The following is a 22004-nucleotide window of genomic DNA, read 5'->3' on the forward strand; positions in this document are numbered from 1 at the left end:
CTGCATCAGCATCATCAGTCTGCAAAGTTAAAAGCGACAACGACAACAAAAGCACACAGACAGATTAAAAAAAAAAAAAAAAAAAATCCTTTCTATCACAATTTCTGGGATTTCTGCACACCTCATTAGGCAGGATGTAAAACACACAGCAATGCCTGGTCTAGTATTACATGGGGAGGCTGGTGGCCCTGCGTGTGGCAGGGGGTTGGAGATTCGTGATCCTTGAGGTCCCTCCCAACCCTGGCCATTCTGTGATGCTCATATCATGCTCTAAGCAAAGTGCCACCGATAGCAGCACTGAAGCACAGAGCTCAGCCTGTGGGACAGCACAGCGATCCCAGCGCAGCTCTGTGTGCTGCTGTTACGGTCAGGCACACTCTGGCACAGCCAGGTTATCTGATTGCAATGTTTGACTTTTAAAATGTGAAAGTTAATAGGCTCGCATCATTGGAACCACCGCCGAGGAAAGCCTGAACGCCCATCCGGGCAAAAATCAAAAGGTGATCGATCCAAAACATTTTTAAAGACTGCATTTCCCTCTGAGGTAAAAGCAAATGGGATTCTGCTCCGTGCAGTAACAGGAAAGGTTTATTACATGCATTAGCTAAGCTGTCAAATAACTTCTGATAGTTACGGTGAGGCTCAGCCGGAGCTGCTGCCTTCCAGGGAGCAATTCATGAACACAGAGATGGGCATCTGGCAGCAGGCAGCACGGATGAGCATCCATCTGCCCGAGCCCAGCACACAGAGCAGTGATGTCTCCCCACCTACCTGTGGCCTTCAGCGCCGGTGGCTCACCTAGCAACAGCTTTAACCTTTTGGCATGGATTTTCCCTTGGTAATGAGATTCAGCCACCACTGCTGAGGTAAAGGACATGTTACATAGCGTGCAGCATTTGTTCTTATCCACCGAGTCACCGTCGCTGCCCTGCAAGGAGATAGGAAACACAAGAAAGAGGTGCATCATCCCCAGGAAGGAGGAGGAGGACCTGAGTTATGTCAGCTCCGTGCTTCCCATGGGTCCCCCCACTCACACAGACTCACTCCCATACAGCTTGATGGCCTCCATCTCCATTTCACATCAACTCCACAGGCAGCTGCTAAATGCCTTCTGCTATTTGCCCAAATGAAGAGATAGAAGAAGACCCAGGCACTGTGGTTGGCCCAGTTCTGGACAGCCAGCGATGCTCTCAAGCATGGCTTCCCTTTGGCAACCACAGCACCCAAACCAGCAGCACTGCAGTGACACAGAGCCCCTATGCTCTATGAAGCTATTCCAGATCTATGGAATGGGACTGAGTGAGGACAGCAAGCTCAGAGCTGAACCTGCAGCCTATCCCGACCCATAGTCAGGGTCATCCTTCCCTAAGAAAGAAGCACAATTAGAAGGAGGACTGATTTTCATCGCTTTTTTTTTTTGTTATTAACTATAAATCAACTTAAACCTTAGGGAGAAATCTCAAGAGGTGGTAAGTACTGTTCTGTGTGCAATTTGCAGCTCTTTTAAGCAGGATTCTCTCAAGATATTTTACGTCTTCAAAGAGAAATCACTTGAAAGTTAAGAGCAGAGCAAAAAAAAAAAATTCCCAGCCTCTATTGATCATCAGCAGTGGTAACATATACAGAGCCTCCAACAGAGACCGTCTGAAAACCTGATACACTTCAGTGTGTAGCAATAGGGTCTCTCCTCTGGTTCTGCTCTTTGGCAATGATTTTCTCTTTCCAATCCAATTTCACAGATAGGCTACAGTTAAAAAAAAAAAAAAAAAGCTTCAAACAACCCTTGGAGCTCATAGCTTCACGGCTACACCAACAGATGCTTCTGGGAGAGCATTTCAGGGCACGGGTGGGATCTCACCACCAGACCAGGGGTGCTGGGAGCATCCTCAAGCACCCACCCCAACAGCAGTGCAGCACCACTCCCTGCCCTGCCATGCCCTGAAGGGTAATTATGCCTGGGCTCTTTGTCAGCACCTCTTTTACCTGTAACCAGATGGGCCGGGGGGAACCTGACCCGGTGTCTTTTGTCACCCGCTGATTGATGCCTCGCTGATGGGATTGTGCAGCCAAGCAGTAAAACAACATCACTCGTCAACCAGGGCACAGAGCCCAGCAGCTCCCCGTGGTCTCTGTGCTGGGGGCACAGGACTGCAGCATCCCTAACCCCCCCTCAGCCCAAAGCACAGCAAGCAGGCACCATTTAATTCCATACAACCCACAGCAGCCACTGCATGCTGCACAAGCTGAGCTGGCATGCAAGGGATTTTTCTTCCTACTGTCTGCTTCTGTAGCTTTCTCCTTGCAATCCCTCCTCTCTACCCTTTGCAAAGCTGGGGTCACAACCTCCATCAGCCACAGAGCAGCACAGTCCTGGCAATCACTGCTTCCCAGCGCTGACTCTGCTCTGCAGCAGTGCAGGACAGCCCAGCAGTGCAGGACAGCCCAGCATGCAGAGGCTTCTCTTTGTGATATTCCAAACTTCAAAGCAAATCTCCTGCGTCCAACAGAATTAGCTTCAGCTATTCAGCTGCCTGTTAACAGCTGCTAAAAGGCATAATCCTCACACAGGGCCAGGCAGCAGCAGTGCTTTGCTGGATGTTCCCTAAGCAATCCTCAAGAAAAGTATGGATTTCTGATCCGTAGATACAAATCTGCTGTCTGCATTTCCTGGGTTTTACTGAGAAGAAAAGATTATCCAAACCCTTGAAATACAGCAGTATGAAACATGGCACTCAATGCACTGCAAAGTGTCTTAAATTTGAGTTAATTTTTTGTGCATGAAGAAGGTTCTGCTGTGAAGGTGCTAGCAGGAATGCAGGATATTTTTGTACTCCCCAAAAAACAGCAGACAGAACTCTCCTTGCCATTCACAGGCCAGGTAGCAAACACTGAAACTCCCAAAGCCTTTTTCATGGAGCATCTACAGATGCAGAAACTTCTCTTTCTTGCTGTGATTTGTGGAAGGAAACCGAAGTATTTCAGTTTTATGGCCTAAAGGATACAACAGAAATGGAAGCAGCTCTGCAGCAGTGCAGCTTCTTTTTTTTTTTATGAGGCAGAAATGTACTTGGTCTGCAAGGATTATTTCTAACATTCATTGAAGTCAGCATGTCACAGCTTGACTGATACTGGTAGGCATCTGAGCTACCAGTATCTAGCTCAGATACTGCTCATGAGCTCATGAGCTAGGCAATGCAGCTGCATTCTTTATGCAGTAATGATGTTACTCTGCTGCCTCAAAGATGTCCTAAATATTTCTGTTCCCCCTGCACGCAGAATCTTGGATAAAGCTGATAAGCAACAGGGCTGCTTTGCAAACACGGAGCTGTAAACACGGGCAGATTTTCCCTGCTACGTTGTTATGATATTAATAACTTCAGAATGTAGGTCTGGTGTAGCAAATCACCCACCTGGTTCATAAGGACTCGCTCAATTCAGCCCCATTAAGGGCTGCCCTTGGCACAATCAGCACTGAATTACCTGACTTCTCGCTGTGCCTTCTTATAAAAGAAATGGGAAGTGGTTCAGCTTCGTCTTACTTAAGGTCTGTTTGCTTCTGTAGTCACCATCTCAGTGTGCTGAGTTGTCTGTGTGTGGGTCTGGGAATCATTGGATGTAAAGGAGCTCGTTAAAGAATTACGTTCCAAGTCTATATGTGCATGTCCACTCTATCTTTCACATCCTGCAATTAATCACTCAGTAAAAATAGCACGAGATCCCGTTGTGATGGGGCAGATCGCATCTGCAATTACCCTCCGTGCAACATAAAAGTTCTCCTAAAATTTTAATTACTGCGTGAAGGAGCTTTCAGATCCCTTTGGCAACTCTTTCAGGCTTCTGCCTTTAATTAGAAGATATCTTGCTAAATATTGATGGCGTGAGGCACAGCCACACGTGGATGCTGTCTGCTGGAAGCTCAGCAGCAGCTCTCATAGCACACAGGAAGGGATGGATGCAGCCACTCCCCAACCTGCAGCACACCCTGACCTGGCTGCTGCAAGCTGCTTGGTCCTTGTGAAGCTGAATAAATGTCAGATATTGGCTGCCAACGTATTCTTTTTCCAATGAAAGAGCACTGAAATAACTAAAAATGCAATTACAGCTGCTGATGCACATCATATTTCTTGTACAGTTTACTGAGAATTATTTCCAGTTACTTAGCATTGTGGCTAATCTAAATGTTACCTCTGGGGACCTGATTATCTGCAGCAGTTACAAAAAAATGCACAGAGGCAATGGTTCATGGAGCAAACAGGGACTGGAGGTATACCCACGTTTTCTGATCGGAGTTTTTTGGCTGGACAGCCTCCATCGATGGGGTGAAGCATGTAATAGAGGCGAACTTTGCTGGCGTGTTTCCGGCTCTGGAAAATAAAAAGGGAAAAAGGAAGAAATGAGGTTTCAAAAAGCAAACTGCAGTGACGTTTCACGTCCTGTTGAGAAGCGTCTCCAGGTGAAGGACACCCACATCTCACAGGGGTGTCACACAGCTGAACTTACTGTGGGCTCAGGGCATCTGCTGCCTGCACTGACAGCTCCGTGTTGCCCCTGGACGTGGAGAAATAGAAGAGGTGAGAGGAGAGCAATGGTTGTTATCAGCCCATTTCCATTCCAGGAGAGACCAAAGAGGTCGGGGCCATTTGGCTTCAAGAGGAGATGGGGTGGCATCACCAGAGATAGGACGCACCGCGCAGACAGAAGCCCGCAGTTCTTTCACTTCCAGCAGAATAAAATAAAATAAAATAACATAAAGGGAATAAAATCTCACTCTAGGAAATAAGCCAACAGATACCTGCCAAAGGTTTGAAAGAAATTTCCCCCGCGGGTAAATTACCAGATAATTGTGCATTATGTGAAACCTCCTGATCTGCTGGGAAGCAGCTGCTGCTGGCCCCGCATCACCCTGCAGACAGCACTGCCAGGACCTGGTCCAGCTGCAGCCACAGAGGGATGCTGGAGTGCTCTGTGTGCACAGGGAGGGGAAAGGTTCTGCAGGAGCAGCACGGGCACCTCCTGAGCAATAACTCCATTGGGGAGAGCAGCCTGAAGCCACTAAACGTGTGCATCCACGGCCCAGGCGTGCACGGCAGCTATTATTATGCAAATGTTTCTCCCAATCTCCATTTCTGATTGCCTCGCAGAACAACGGCCCCGTAATATTATAATTTCAGATCACAGATTTGCAATTTTAAAATATTAAATTATCATTAGCGTGTACTGGAACATTCTTCTTCCCGCGGTGTGAACTTGGAGCTAAATTTGCAGAGCTAAATTTGAATGCATAAATGTGACTACGCAATAGCTTTATTTTTTTTTTTTTAATGGAGCAAATCAGTCAAGATAAATAATGACAAATATCTCTCCCTTACTCCTCTTCCTGCATGCATTTAGGAAATGCTGTTTTTCCCTGGCAGAGCTCAGCTCTACGCCTGCTGCTCTGAGTGGGGCACAGGAAACCCCAAAAGCTCCACCTCCCGGTGATTAGCAGCCTGGATGGTGGTGGCATAATTAAGAGATGACATCAGAAACGTTTGGAAGCCGAAGGACAGGTGTGTGCTGTCTGGCTGTGTGCAGCTACAGCCGCTGAACTCAGTGGCTGCAAAGTTTTTCTGTGTTTTGTTCTGGGTATAAAACGCTTCTCACTTTATTTACGCATTTGTTCGGACTTGAGAACGCCACGGAAAAGGAATAACTTGTGTTTGGCATCATTGTAAACGACACGCTCCTTATGCAGCCTTATTATCACAGTTATAAAAGCAGAGCTTAAAATCATCCCTGGCTTTTACCAGTCAGCAGTGAGTGCCTCATTCCCTCCGAGGAAGCAGAGGCAGCACAGCCCATTTGTCAGCCCGCGTTATCTCTGGCCTTCCCCACATTTACATCTGCATTTATCATTCTAACACCACAGCCAGAGCGAAGCAGTGACCCTTGGTGTGCTGCTCGCCAACAGCCCTGCTGGTTTTTCTCCTCCCCTCCACAGAGCCACCAAACCCGCTGCAGTGGTGATGCACAGGGAGGGCGAGTGTTGGTAGCAATGCTCCGCAACAGTGATGCTCTGCAGCCACAAGATGAGCTGTGTGGGGTTTGTTGGGTTCCAGCCCTGGAGAACGGCTGGGATGAGCAGCGCTGGTGGTCCAGGAGGTGCTCAGCACCCACCCAAGTGCAGACACCAAAGGAGCATCCACAAACAGGGAGCACCAAATTGGGATGGATGGGATCACACAGATCCCATTCTGGTCCCACTCACAGCGTGCTCAAACCTTAGAAAAGAAAAAAAAAAGCTTTGACACAGACGTAAATTCATGGTCTTCAACAAGAGCACTGCCTTTGAACATGTCTGCTCCTTCATCAATAGGCACCACAACTTCATCTTAAGAGCTTCTGTGCTTCTCAGTGTTCTTTTTGTAGATCTACAAAGCGTTATGCCAAAGGCATTTTCACTTCAATCCTCTGTCTCCAGTGTCTGCAGACGGCTCCTGTAACAGGGAAGAAGTCTATAGACTACATCAGTACTGCACACCTCAAAAACACCCCTCTGTGTGGGTGGGGGAGCTCTGGAGGAGGCTGTTTTCAAATAGCAACTGCAAGCTCCTGCACTGCAAGCTCACCTATTGTTGGAAGGCTCATCCATAAAATTAGGCAAATGGATCATTCATATCTCTATCAAATCTACTCTAATCCCAAGGACTGTGGCAGAGGCAGCAGCATCCCAGAGATTCAACCTCAACGAATGAAAGGGCAGAGCCCTAAGCGATGCTAGGAAATGCAATCTGATTTTGCATAAATCAAGTTTTGCAGCACAGCTCTGTCCTGAGCACACAGCAGGAGCAGACAATGCGGACTCTGTGGGCAGACAACAGCTGAGGACCCGTGGCTGCAGATGAGCGCTGGGACAGAGCAATGATTTCTGCTTTTGCAGCCAGGACAGGAAGGGATGAGAGATGAGAGCTCGGGCTTACAGAGGATTTGCTCACTTGCTGCAGTAACTGAACAGATTTTTGTGCATTTCCCAGCAGCAGTGTCCTTGGGAAGGATCTCAGCAGGTAGGGGGTTTCTGACAGAGACTTTGGCTCGGGGTTTGCTGGGCTGCAGCCCACAGCAGCCCCAGGGTCTCTTCCCACCCAGCACCGTTGAAATGAGAAGACCTGACAGCTGCAGATATTTCACCAGCTTATAATCCCAACCACCTCACCACGTTCAAACCGCTCAGCTGCTGAACTGCAGCTGTTTCTGATCCACCTTCTCCTGATCCCAGGGTTCGTTCATTGCCTGCTCTGCACCCACTGCTCACAGCAGGGGCACAGACAGGGACAGGAGCAGGAAATGAGAGCAGGAACTGTGAGGGCAGCACTAATGGCTGTGACATCACTTCACCCGCAATAAATTCTTCCCCAGAAACCTCTTGGTTGGCTTTTAATCCTTTTAGCGTGCACTGTTACCTTTTTTGTATGCTGTCTGTTCCTTAATTAAATCATCACAAAACATGCAGTCATACAATTACATCAACTGCATTATCTGTATGTGCCCTACTTGCGACCTCCTCATCAGGGATGAAGCTCAGCTCCCCAGACCTCGTGCAAAATGCCAACCACGGCGTCCCCATGGAATGGCCCCATGGAGCCCCTCCTGGAGCTGCAATGCCCCCAGGGACCCCTTCCACTGGCCAAGAACCAGCAGTGACAGCACTGGGCATGGGAACAGCCCTTTCTGGTCAACTGGACCAGCTGACTCGGTAACACAACCAGTCTGGATTTCAAAATCTATTTAACAAACTTTCAAATTTCTACTGGAATGGAACCAACTTCTCCCTCATTCTGTGATATAACAACATCCTCTGCTTTTTTTAAATAGAGGACAGAAGTATTTTCAGAAATCTCCTTCCTTTTTTTGCCTCCCCTGCCCACACAACAAGCAAACACTATTGTCAGATCCCCGTTGGTCGCAGAGACAAACTCCGTCTGTTATTCCAGACGCTGCTGGGTGCCAATGTCCTTTTTCTCTCTTTGTAATTTTTGCAAAGCCTCATTTATAATTGATGGTCATTTCTATCCACTTCCTCTTCTTCCTCCGCGAGTTAATTTTTTAAAATGTGTCCGTTCATACTTGTGACTTTGTGAGCACACAGAGACGTGTCCGTAATTCCCAATTGCGTGCAACTGAATTTCCACCACCGGAAATGCTTCTTTATAGCAACAGGTGGAAACGCTGCCAGTTTGGACCCTAATCTGCCCACACAAAGACAATTAACTGGTGAACCACTCGACACCTGCTCAGCACGTGTTCTCTACCTGTCAAACCCAGAGCACTCCCTGCTCCTGAGCTCCACAGAAGCAGCTTTGCTGGGTGCCACAGGGACCCTCTGTGGGTTCACTGCACCGCCAGCACGCAGTAATGGTCCTGGCACCGGGTGGGAAGCAGCACCAGAAGGGTTAACACAACCACAGCATCTCCACACGGTGCTGCGAGCAGCAAACAGCAGCAGCTCCTGCTCTCATCGCATCCCCACGTGCTTGAAACAAATCACTTTTAAAGCATGTCAGTGCAAATCGCTGCTCTGCCCCCGTGCAGTACGTGGGCAGACTTTGTCACAACACAGAGACAACTGAAGGCTCTGCTTTCAAACACCTGGAACCCAAATCCAAACACGGCTTGTGAGTTTAAAATATTAAAGGAAAGCAGGAATCGATACCTGGTACACAGCAATGCCTCCCTGAGCACCATCAGCACAAAGCAATGTGCCATTGCCTCCAGCCCACGGCCACTCTGGCTGTTTGGGGACATCCCTGGGGCTGCTCCATGACCTCTGCCCCACGAGACCCCCCCTGGTACGTTTGATTTCTCAGCAGCCCAATGAACTTGGGCTGTTTTCAGCCAGAAATGAGACCTGCAGAGGAGCCATGGAAAGGGAGCTGGGTGAGAAGGCTTTATCTGCGTTGCTGCTACTTAGCAATAGATTTGGACACTGGGAGTGCATTAAAAATAATGTTTGGCCATTAATGTTGACAACAGCACAGTAACACGGAGCCTCGTAAAGCACCAGCTGAAGCTAAAGAGGTTTCCTGAAGCAGCTCTGAGCACATACTGCGTGCAGAGGGTATCACAGCAGCCCCCTCCCCATAACTGCTGACACCAGTGCACACCTCCCACAGACCCTGCTGGGTCACACACACCTCACTGTGCTTCCCTGGCTGCTGGCACATGGCACAAAGCAGTGCTGAGGCAGCCTGCAGAAGGTCTCTGTGCGCACATACAGGAACAGAACAACACCTGCAGCAGCTCTGCGCCCAAACCGTGCAAAAATTCTTTCTTTAACCTCTTTGTAAAGTCAGAGCAGCCACTAAAAACTGTGTCACGTCATCCAGCACAACAAAGCCAGTTCTCCACTACTGTGGGGAAGGACACAGGCAGAATGTTGGACACATTCTCTCCTCCTCCAGCCCCTATGAAATCAAAGGTTGCTCTCTCTAACACAAAGCCAAGGGGCAAACAGCATTGCTAGCACCATTACTGTTCCTTCACCAGCACACAGCCAGCACCAGTGGGCACCAGTGTGTCTTTTCTGACCCCAGACCCTGGAAATGCCCTCACAGCATCCCCTGAAGGGAGTCCCCACCAGACACAGAACATCCCTGCTCCCTGTGTTCTGCTGCAACATGTGTTTTATTAACAGGGATTCGTGCTTTTAGGTTAATATGTGCACCGTGTTAATATTTCATACACAAGATTGGCTTTCTGAGCACACACATCTTGCTCCTTAGAGCACCGACGAGCCAATGGTAAACAATGTTTATTATTCCTCCAGACAAGCCATCATTCTATGCAAAATATCCCGGAGCAGGACAGACTCGTGGAAGCAGATTAAGTCGGGCACCAAGCAGACGAGCAGCATTGATGGGGCTGTTGATGCTGCCCACCCTGCTCACCGTGGCAGGGTGAGAAATTCCAAAGAGCACTCAGCTCTGAGTGATGAGCCAAAGGGCACAGCACTGTATTTGTTCTCTGAGTTTGCTCTGCATTTCGATTTTAATACACCTTGCCTCTGCCCTCCCCCTGCCTCCACAGCAAGCGTTGAAGCAGCGTTCCTTCATGCCACAAGGTGAACCAATAACAGCAAATCCACGTGATGTATTCCTGGGCATCTCTTCCTATCAGCCTGCTGTATTTCTTCATTTTAAATGAAAAAGTAAAGTACTGCCTGAACACCTGAAGCAATAAAGATTACCATGAAGGAAAGCGTTATAGCAGCTTAAGGAGCCACGTAGTGATGAGCATGCAGCTCAAGGTGGGATCTGAGAGCAACTTTGCATATTTGGTAATTTTCCTGCATGATTTTCAAGGAGAAACTTGAAAATGAAAGGTAACATCTTTCTAATGGCTGTGAACGCCTCTGTGCAGCAGTGAGGACTTGGAGCTAACTAAGGAAGCTTATCTTTCTAATGTACAGAGCAGCACACCAGAGGGATTGCTACAGCCCTGTCTCAAAGACAGAAGTGGAAGGAAGTGTTAAATTATGGGTGATTGGATGCAGAAGAGCAGAAATCCTCTCCGGAGCAAAGGATTTCAGTGCAGTTGCAGCAAATGAACCACATTTCTTCCTCCCTCTCCCTCTCTGTTTGGCATGTTCCATTTCCAACGTTTCTGCTGTCCTCTGATTTCTCCCACACATGGCACAGCAGCTCCACAGAGACGGAAAGGTGAGCAAAGGTGCCACAGATGTATCAGAGAAAGCCAGAGACAGGACTGCACAAACCACATAAAATCAGGGCAGGATTTTGCTGTATGTCAGGTTGGAAGCAAAAATATGCTGCAAACACACTGATTCTTTTGTCATTTTTTCCACTACGCTTGCCCTTGGAAATAATACCGCTTAATATTGCGCGACTGACATCAAATTATTTCTTATTCCTGGCAATGTAGTGCAGCAGAAAAGGAGAGTTATTGGTTGATGACTTGGAGAAGGAGATGAGACAGCGATTGGAACTGACTATTCCTGTTTGGCAAGATAAAACATCCCCCTTTCATAGACTGTTTTCCTCTATTTTCTTACAGAGAAATGTCTTATTCTGCACGCACAAAGGAGCCAAGATCCCAACGCCTGGCACAAAGGCAGCAGATCTGGGCTGTGCTGGAGAGCTAAGGGCTGAACTGATCTTCTCCCCGAGCTCAGTGTGGTTAAGGGCACTGCTGAGCAAACCAAACCAACCACAGGGGAAAACGTTCCACAGCCCAGCAGGCACCTCAGCATCGCGGCACTGCCATGCTGGGAGGTCACAAGAGATGACACACAAACACAACACACCTCAGACTGGAAACATACAGCAGAAAACCTTGTTGTTTTCCACGGTTTGAAAACATCTGCTAGAAATTCATGATTCAGCTCATACCTACAATTAAAGGCAGGGAAGAAAAAAGGTTGGCTGAGCATCCCACTGCTCGCACGGTCGCTAATGCTGTTCCTGCAGCAACGTTTCTGCCTCCGGTGGAGCAAACCTTGGCAGCCACTCACTCGTTGGCCCGGAGCTGAAGGTGTCCCTGAGCTGCAGCCCTCCTGTCTGCCAGCCTCCGTGCTGCAGAGTGCAGCCAAGGGAGCACTTACAGGAAACGTCTCCAGGAGTTTGCCAAAGCAGAAGTGTAAAGTGCCTTATAAATAAACGTGCATTATTGTTGTTGTTTACTAATGCAGCAGAGCATCCTTGGATGCTGTGCACCCATTAAGCTTCTTGCACGTCTCCTGCGGTCGCACGGAGACAAGTGCTTCTTCATTGCTAAACGCTCGCAGCAAAACTCCGGGGAAACTCCATCTCCAGGGCCTCGTATCAACAGTGTCTGATTCTGCTGAATTGCTGCAGACCCTCTCAGTTCAGCACATGCAGAAGCAAGGCAAGGCGCAGCCCAGCCCCTCCATCCCTGCAAATACACAGACCCTCAGCCCCAGGCTCCCCATTTGTGAGGCTGCAGGGGGGGGCTCAGACCCACAGCCCCAAAAAGCAGCATTGCCAGGCAGCAGTTTTCTTTCTGGATGGATCTCACAGCAGCGTGCCTTTCAGTAATTTCCTCCCTCGTTTAATAGGAATTTATTTAATTTTGTTTTGAAGATATGCAGTGCCGTTAATTGCTGTTCTAACATGTCTCTAATGATATATCCCTTCTAATTGTTTATTGCTTGCCTACCTCTTAAGTGCTTGAATGCATCCACAAATACTAATCTGTTCTCTGCACAATCAGCTATCCCACTCAGCAAAGTACAGCGAAGCACATTTAAAATAAAGACTTGCATTTGTTTTGCTGAACTCTATAGCAATCTCCTTGCTAGCTGCATTTCTTTGCAAACCATCTTTTAGCAGAGGTCAGATTGTAGCCTGACTTTGCAGATTTAGGCAGGCAAAATAAAAACGAAGCAAGCAACGTTGCAAGTGACATCATTTACAGCATAATGTAAAGTAAAAACAGTCTTTGGAATTCTGACTCTTCAGAGAGGTGCTTTGAAGGCTCGTGTACCCACTTAATAGGAGAACAGCTGAAGCCACAGGTGTGAGAGGCACCGATGGAGCATCACAACCCAACAGTGATGAACAAAGAGCATCCTACCTCATAGTGAGCCACGCGCTGGGACTCGGATATCAGCTGTGCGCTGCACACTCTGCAGTAACTTTCAGTGAACAACTCCTGGTCAATGTCAGAAGATTTCATCTGTTCACGGCAACAAAGAGAAGAGACAACAAACAGATTTAGTTCCAAAGCAGAAGCAGTTGTGTTTGATGGAGGTCCCTGTGGGTCAGCAGCCCTTGGCAGTGCAGGAAGGATGCAGGAACCCCCTGCTTTCTGCCCACACCTCCCTCACCATGCAGGGCACCCACAGGTGTCAAACCCTGCATTACAGCCATGCTGAGCCCAGGCAGAGCAAAAACCACCATTAGGAACTTCAGAGAGAGGAAATTCAAACCAAACCAAAACAAACACCAGTGCAATTCAAGAGGGAAATAGAGGCCAATGCTTTCTGACTAATGCCAAGATAAAGCATCTATTAATTCATAATCATAACAAACCCAGGCGCAATGAAGACTGATAATGTAGTTTTTACAGCATTTATTCTGCTGATTGGGAAGGAAAACAACATGACAATAACTGAGTTATGAGCTCTCATAGCAGGAGGCAGGCGGGGGAGGCCCTGCCAGCTGCAGGAAAAGCTCCTTTTGGTGTTCTGGATCTGCCAGACAAAAGGTGCAAACCCCAGAGTTCCCCTGCTGCCCTCGCTCACTGATTCTGCAAATCACTGCTGGTTTACCCCTCTTTCTTCCTAGTTTTAATCTTCATTTACTCTGTCTGGAGTACTGCTGTATTGGGAAACTTTCAAAGACGCCAAAAGAACCTTTTAGGAGTACAAGCAGTGCTGCAAAATTGCATCAAAGGCAAAACGAAGTGGAAGAAACAACCTCTGAAATACGACAGATTGACACGAGGCAAACCAAAGAATCTCATTAAATCTTAATCCAGCAGCCAAACAGAGGCACAACGCCTTCATCTGCATGCGGTCTGCAGCACCCACAGTATAAACCCTCACTGCGAAAATCAGAGTAAGTCAGAACTGCTCAGTGTTAGCTCAGCCCTTCCTGCTCTGATAACAGATCCCAGGTCTGTTCTGCTTCTAAATTTCATCCATGTGAGTGGAGCTGTATCCCCCCCCCTTCCCCTTTATTGCAGCAGGGGCTAAATGGGCTTATCCAGGAACAAGATTTAATGTCTTTTCTCTAAGCAGTAACTTCTGACTCGCAGATAGGATTTGTTAGCTTCAATATTGTCTGCTCGGTTTTATGCACCATTGTTACAACAGAAGGATGAAATGCATCCCAACAGGTGAATGCAGTGATTATGCTGACAACGTGAAAGCTCTGCAGCTTTGTGGAGTGATTCATGTGTAACTGCTCAAGTTCCCTAATAAAGTCTCGCTGGAACAACAGACTCTAAAGTAATGCATCAGGAGCCCATGGCAGACTGCGTGAGACAATTAAATTAGTGTTAAAAGGTAACTGAGCTGGAAATTCTCTCCCTCAGTCACCATCCCCAGTATTTACACGATGTTTGGAAGTGCTGGAAACGAGGAATTACCACCGTGTGCGTGGCCTTGGTTCAGCCAAAGACCTCTGCTGTTCCCATGCTCAAGCAAAGCCACAGCTCGAGGAGCATCGCTTTCACCCAAAAAGCCAAAATCTGTGGCTGGTCCTCTGCTCAACCTACAGCAGCGTTCCCCTACCAGCACCCACCTGAACACACTGCCCTTGCAGAGCTACCACTAAATCCCAGTCACCTCGAGACTAAGTTTGAACTCAATGCCAGCTGCTGGCTTCAGAAAACAGACTCTTACCTGTCCTACATGAGCGTAACAGGAAGGCAAAAATCCCCTTCTCTTCTCACTGTGCTTCTTCACTGCTCCTCTGCTGCCTGAGAGCAGCCCCACGTAGCCTGGAGTGCCGCTCTGAGTGCTGACATTTGTGCACGTGGCTCTGTGAGCTGCTGGCTCTGGATACAGCTTTTGCGTTCACTGATTCGTTCACATTCCCAATTTTTTTCTTTTATTTTCCATGCCAGGACAACAACACGCTATGGCAGTGTATCAGAAAGGTGCCAAGGAAACACGCAGCCAAACAAATGAACGCACACACACACCTCTGCATCACATAAACCACGCTGCCGCTGCTGGAGGACGCTGGAGACCCTGCACAGCAACTGCAGGACTACGCCAGCATCAGCTGGGACCCACCTGCCCCCTGCAGAGGGGTCTGCACTGCGGGCAGCCCGACTGGTGGCATCATCTGCTGCAAGGGCTCCGTCTGCAGCAAAGGCAGATCCCAGACATGAAGCCTGGGGGAAAAGAGAACAGTTCTGTTGTGTCACTCCCTGACCTAAAAACAGTGCTTTCACGTGCTCCAGAAAGGCCTTTCCCCCCCCTCCCCTCACTGTGTCTCAGACACATTCTGTATTGTTTTGTGGGTCAGTGCCAGCAGTGATTTATTAACCTCCTCTACCTGAGAGTGTCATAAAGGGAGTCCATAAGCAATTAATATTTATGCATTTCTAATCACTTAATTCCTTTTTAACTCTCCCTGCCTACCCAGTACCTTACAGCTCGCAGAATTGCTGGGTTGGGAAGATCCTCACCTGCACCCTTTGCCAGAAGGGATCCAGGCTGTGCCCCACCAGCACCGTGCTGGAGAAGTGCTGATGCTGAGCAAAGAGAGATCTGTTCCCTGCATGTTCCCAGAGGTTTTCTTGCTGAGAGCTGAGGAATTAATGCGCAATTTACACCTTGCCAGCCAGACTCAGTGAGCAGAAGCATCGGGCTGCTGGTGTGAGCATCCAAAACTCCCTGCCTGCCCCCTCCTCAGGTGCAGGTATGGGTGACGGTGCTCCCACCACAACCACCACCACTCCTCCTCTCCCCACTGCGGGGTTTATGACTCTTTATTTCCTCATGTTGGCACTCAGGTTTTGGTGTTTTTCTCCTGCTCCATAACCTCTGCACATATCGGAATGGCAAACTGTCATGAGAGCCCTCATTTTAAATACCTTCTGCCATATGGCCACGATTCTTCTCAGCAGTTTCAGTGACTATAACGGCTTAATGAAAATCAATTTGATGGGGCTGACTCCAGTTTTTGGCAACCACCAGGAAGATGCTAAATTGCATTCAATTTTTAGAGGAGAGAAATCAACATCTTGACACCAGAGACATCTCAGCTCTTTTCCAAACGCAACGGTTCCGTGATTCTATGACGTACCCAAAGCCACATTGCTTCTTTAAGGAGGTGTGCTGCAGCTTAAACCCAGCAGACGTGGACACGTCCTGTGCCACGCTGGGATGTGAGCACCCAGCTCCGAGCCATGGAAGAGGTGCTCCATCACTGCTCAGTGTGAATTTCTGCAGAGGCTCGTTTTTCATGTTGCACAGCCAAGCACAGGGAAGGCTGTACTACAGAGCACTGAATTCAGCAGCTCCATTTCTTGCAGTCAAGAGGAAAAAAATGTGGTCCTTCATACCATTTACTCTCAAGGGCCTTAATCACCTTTCCCAAAATTAACAGCTTCCGAAACCCCTGCACTGAAGCACAGAGAAGTGACGACTGAGCATGTGCACGAATGCCAAAAGCAAGCAAGCCAAAAATTAAATGCCCTGATTTTCATTTTATGAATTATTGGTGACTGTCACTCTCTCATGGATTAACATCTCATGTAACACTTCCTGTTATCTTCAGTTGTTTAATTTGTCTTGCAACAACAACAAAAAAAAGGCTGTGCTAATAATTAATGTGCTTTCAGCAACTGTGTCACCGCGCTTACAAGAAAGCATCTGAAGAAATGCAAAACACTGCCTTTTGAAGTGCTGTATTTCAACACTATGACGGATGGCTGAGCCTGTTCCATGAGTTCTCCTTGGGCTGCATGCTTTGGGGTTCAGCTCGCTCTGCTCCAAACCAAACAGCTCTGTGCTCCTCCAGCTGTGCTGCACATCTGTCTGCAGCCCTTCCATGCTTCACTTTCCCTGCATCTCTTCCCTGGTTCGGGGTTCATCCACCACCTCCTTCCTTCTCTCCTCTCCCTTGAAATCCTCTTCAGCGTCAATTTGCCTCACTCCTGCCTTCAGTCTTTGATGCATTTTGACACGCTTTATTGGAGCTTTGAAAATCAGAACAAGATTGTGCGTGGCATGAGCTGGAGAGCGGGAGAAATGCTGCACGTGTCTGCTGCATGTGTCAAAACACAGAGGAAAGGCTGAGGGGAGTGACACGGAGGAGATGGAACACGGACACAACCTCTGCCACCCAAAAACCAGCGCTGCACAACTTCCCCATCCCCAGCAGCTCTGTGCTGGGAGCCACCTGAACAGAGACTCAGACAGCAAAGGAGAGAGCGTGCATGCAGCAGAGAGCACAACCCAGAGCCATGGACTGCTGCATGGATGGCAGCGGTGGGATGCTGCAAGGTTTAAAGGGAGGTAGGCTGCAATTTGGAGAGCAGCACCGTCCCTACAAGGCGTGCAGCTGGTTATACCTACAAATTGTTTTGATTATTCACACTGCTACGGTGCGGCAGAATTTAATTGCGAACATGCTGACTTGAATAAAAATACATTTAAAAAGAAGACTGAGCTATTGTGACTGATTTAATAAAGTTGGTGGGAACGGCACTAAGAGCAGTCGTATTTCGTGCCTCACTGTGTGCCCAGCACATCTCAAGGACGAGGCTTTGGCACCTGCCCCAGAGCAGCCCGGTTGTGCAGCTCAGGCCTTCTCAGCAGGGATGTGCCCAAAAGAAGGGGCCAAAGCAGCCCTCCTGGAGGCTCTGGGGATAAAGGGGCTGATGCAGCCAGAGGCAGCAGAAGGACTCACTCATATTGGGATGCAGGAACCGATGGGGGGCAGGAAAGTGCAGCCCTGGGGCTGTGTGCTGCACGGCGGGCATCGCGGGGCTGGCACTGGGTGCCCAGCAGGCTGGCACACTGCAGAGCCAGGGTTACCATGTGATGCTCGTGGTTGCTATGGAAACAGTAGTTTCTCATGGAAAACACGCATCAATAGTCCCTGTGCCTCCCACAGCAGAGCGCAGTCGGCACTGCCAGGCACACAGGTCATGGGCTGCCCTGTGCTGGGTGTCAGGGCTGTGCTGCAGAGTGCTGTGTTGCTCAGCCCCTACGTGCAGCGCCTACCAGCACGGTACCACCTCGGTCTCTGGGTAAGCAGGACCTACTTTTTTCCCTAATGATGTACAAAGCGGCAGAAAAGGAGTCAAGCTGAATCCCGTGCCTGCAGCTCGCAGCCTCTGGTGCTTTGCATAATCAGTGCTTGTCATTCCCCATCAGCTTCAGCTCAGAAACCCGGGAGGCAAAGCCCTGTAAGGTGCCAATGAGCTTAGAAGGATCCTTTGGAGAACAAATCTGTCCATCACTGATGGGGATTATTTTAATACTGCATTCCTTGATAAAAGTCTGCACGCTGGCCTCGCTGGCTGAGCTGAAGCACCTCTACAGAAAACAGCTTCAGCCTCAACAGCACAAACTCCGCATCAGTTTAATGTCACCGTTTGTTTGAAGCCCAGCTGCTCAAGGAGGCCCAGTGGCTCTGCCCAGACCCCCCCCCATTGCACTGACCCATGGACTCCGCTCCCTCCAGTTCCAGTCCACTGCTGTAGCAGAGCTTTTCATAATCAGTGAAGTGATTTAGAAACCAGACACCAGGAATGCAAATGCTGTGCATCTCAGTTCCCTCGTTAGCATGGAGTAGCTAAACCTCTGGCCTAATTTAATTGCACTTCCAAATTCCATGGCCTCTAAAGGGTACCAGCAGATTTCATTAAACTTCTTCCTATTATCATGTAATCTGTCAATTAACTTTGCATGCAACTGCAAACAGCAAGGAGATTTACCTTAAGTAAAACATAAAACATTCGAGTTCCCCCTAAAGCCTTTTCTTTTTCTTTGTCTACCATTGATTTTTGAAAAGAAATTCCTGTATTTGCATTCGTGCTCTTTAAAGAAGCGGGATCATCTCACACTCATCCATTAAAGAAAAAAACCACACACCTCTATTCTCTCCCTCATCACCAGATGAGCAATGAGAAATGGTTAATCAATGCCCACTGTAGTATTCCTCGTGTGAAAAGGTCTCCAGAAATGCAAACTGTTTTGTTTTTGGCAGGGAGAAATTAGCTGCAGTTGCAGAAGGGCCGTAGCCAGGTGGGCTGCAGGTTGGCAATGCCTCCTGCAGACAAACCCAACACTGGGGCTGGGAGGGCCCCAGCTCTCTGCACTGCCCAAGGACTCTCCCATTCCTATGTGATTTATCAGTGGCAGGGAGAAGCAGTGGAAAGGTATCAAAACAAGGTGATGTATTTTATGCAATTTTAGTTTCTCACAGCGGAGCAGCGACGGAACTCACTCAGCTTCAGAACAAAAAGCCCCAAATGCCAACCAGCCTGCATTACAGAAAGAGATTATGAAAATGCTGAAGAGTTTTGTAAATGTGGAGCAGTGACGATACCTGCAGATGGCACTGAGCTGATGATGGCACTGAGCTGCCTGCACCCTGCTTTGCAGAGCTCTTCCTCACTGTGCAGCAGAGTAGTGCCCTGCAAAGCAGCACCACGCACCACTCCAGCACCAAGGATGCCTGGTGGTCCCAGAGGGAAAGCAGCAGCACACCCTGATGCAAAGCCAGAGCAGGAGCAGCCCTGCTGCCAGCACAGGGGCTGTGTGCATGCACAACACCACTTAGATGTTTTTTGCATGGTGGGAAGGAACTATCCCCCTGATTGCTCTGATCCCTGCTGCTTGCAAAGAGAGCACGGATGCATCCAGGCATGGAGCAGTGCGCATGGAGCAGTGCACATGGAGCTGTGCACATGGTGCTGTGCACATGGAGCAGTGCACATGGAGCACACGGAGCTGTGCACACAGAGCTGTGCACATGGAGCAGTGCACATGGAGCAATGCACACGGAACACTGCACATGGAGCAGTGCACATGGAGCAGTGTATATGAAGCAGTGCACATGGAGCAGTGCACATGGAGCAGTGTATATGAAGCAGTGCACATGGAGCAGTGCACATGGAGCAGTGTATATGAAGCAGTGCACATGGAGCAGTGCACATGGAGCTGTGCACACAGAGCTGTGCACACGGAGCAGTGCACACGGAGCTGTGCACATGGAGCTGTGCACATGGAGCAGTGCACACGGAGCTGTGAACATGGAGCACTTCACATGGAGCTGTGCATATGGAGCTGTGCACACGGAGCAGTGAACATGGAGCTGTGCACACGGAGCTGTGCACATGGAGCACTTCACATGGAGCAGTGCACACGGAGCTGTGCACATGGAGCTGTGCACATGGTGCACTTCACATGGAGCTGTGCACATGGAGCTGTGCACATGGAGCAGTGCACATGGAGCACTTCACATGGAGCTGTGCACATGGAGCACTTCACATGGAACAGTGCACATGGAGCAGTGCACATGGAGCTGTGCACATGGAGCTGTGCACATGGAGCACTTCACATGGAGCTGTGCACATGGAGCAGTGCACAGTACTCGGCTACACTGCACATGGAGCAGCACAGCATGCAGTGCAGCAGTGCATGGAGGGCAAGCAGAGCTGCGTGGCTCCTGCTAACAACATCACTTCACATGTGCTTATTATATTTCTAATAATAGAGGAGCTCACCCAACATCAGGGGTTTTAGCTGATTAATTTACAGCTCTGGAAGTCATGGGTGTTCAATTTCATCCCATTCTGGAGTTTCTGACTGCTCTGGGTGTTGCAGCTCCAGCCTCAGAGCCTTTCCCATTTGCTTTATGGGATTTTGAAACCAGTGTGCTCTGAATATTTGTGTGTCCGTAGCCGTGCCCTTTACGACAGCCTTAAATACCCACGTCTCACTTTGCCACAAGTCCACCCACTGGTTTTAAACAGCTGGATCAAACTGAGGAGCACTTTCAAGTTCACACTGCAGCTCTCTGCTTCTCCAGCGTTGGTATCGCCTTCCACAAGGCACACATGCAGCTCCACTGCACCCAGGACCATGGGCAGGTATATGCACTGACACAGATCATGCATGCGATCTATAGGTGGAGAGCCTGACAGCCAGGCACATCTCCCATGGGCACACGGAGCCACAAAGCCATCAGGCACTGCACAACAGGCCAGCTGTAATATTGAGAATATTCATCTCCAGCCATTCCCAGTTAACGGCACAAAACAAACTGTCAAGAAAAATGGGAAACATTACTGTAAAAACAACAACAAATTAAATCCTAATGCAATTAGAGAGCAATTAGGGATCTGTCCTCTGGGAGCATTTTGGAACTCGGGGTCTTTCTCAAAATCTGATCTCTCTGCAACTTTCTTTCTTTCTAATTAATAAAACACAACGTGAGTGTCACAGCTCTCCCCAGCCCCCACCAAATGCCATCCTCCTGCTCTGCAGGAGCAGATGGTGGTGCAGGTAGAAGTGTTCACACCTCTGAGCTCGAGGGAAATGCAGCTGTCAGCAGAATGAGAAGCAAAGGCAGCGGGAACAGAAATCTCTCCCTGCAGCTGCTGCAAGGTGACCAAGGATCACACAGAGCCAGACGTTCTCCTGCAAGGGCCAGGTGGGAGGCATGAGCAGAGAGCAGAGCATGAGTGACCATAGATAAAATGTATTTCTCCTATGCACAACTTCTATAAAGGCCACAATCCATACAAATATTTATTTAATTCCTCTTGACTTTTTAAAGTGCCTGGAAATAAGCACCCTCAAATTGCTCCAGTGTGCTGCAAAAGGAGCAGGACGGCCTTTGGGCATCAGTCTCTGCTCCATCCTGGCATGGAGGACTTCCAGCATCCCCAGTGCCACACGACTGGCAAGTCTGGAGAGAGCAATCTGCATGTCCTTCATCTGGGGACAAGGGACACTGAGCTTGGTGCCAACACAGTCCCCAAGAAATTACAACAGAACTGACAGAAAGGGGCAAAGATGCAGCATCTCCCTGAGCCCGCATCTCTCCAGGCTCATCCACAGGCTGCCTGAAGGTCAAAGCTGCTAAACTAACACAGCAACACCTGGCTCTGCTAAACCTCCCTCAGCAGATGCAAATACAGTCAGTCTCACTGCAGAGGTGGTAGTGTAGCATGAGGGGAAACCTTCCTTTTGTTTCCTGAAGCTGCTGCTGTTCCCAGGATGGCTCCTTCCACACCATGCAGCTCCTGCCAGCAAAGGGCATTTTGCACAAGTTGTAAGGAATCACTGAACTTCCATATGGTGCCATCAGGAAGGCAACTGCCTCTGCACTCAGCACTGTGCAATGGAGAGAGATGGATCCCTTGAAATGTATTCATTTCTGTACCCAAATCCACCCTTGGGAGCATCTGTGGCCAGGTTTTGGCCTAGAAATTGGCCCAGTTCTGATCTCTCGATGTGGTTCTGGGTTTCACATCCCACTGTGCTCTTCAGGAGTTTAACCCAGATGTGGCAC

At 48.9% G+C, this 22004-nt stretch overlaps 1 protein-coding gene across 5 annotated transcripts in view; it reads right to left on the reverse strand.

Moving 5' to 3' along the window:
* Positions 1-22004, reverse strand: part of ZMAT4 (zinc finger matrin-type 4) — a 96358-nt gene that overhangs the window by 50975 nt on the left and 23379 nt on the right. For all 5 annotated transcript variants that reach the window (XM_085242729.1, XM_085242727.1, XM_085242728.1 and 2 more), the window contains exons 2-4: positions 12589-12690; positions 4275-4364; positions 772-928 (exon numbers count right to left, since the gene is read on the reverse strand). In XM_085242729.1, coding sequence (XP_085098855.1) covers positions 772-928; positions 4275-4364; positions 12589-12690 — 349 coding nt within the window. The remainder of the gene's footprint in view (positions 1-771; positions 929-4274; positions 4365-12588; positions 12691-22004) is intronic.

Source organism: Meleagris gallopavo, chromosome 24, assembly GCF_905368555.1.
Source record: "Meleagris gallopavo chromosome 24, MGAL_WU_HG_1.1, whole genome shotgun sequence".
In the NCBI taxonomy this organism is placed as follows: domain Eukaryota; kingdom Metazoa; phylum Chordata; class Aves; order Galliformes; family Phasianidae; genus Meleagris; species Meleagris gallopavo.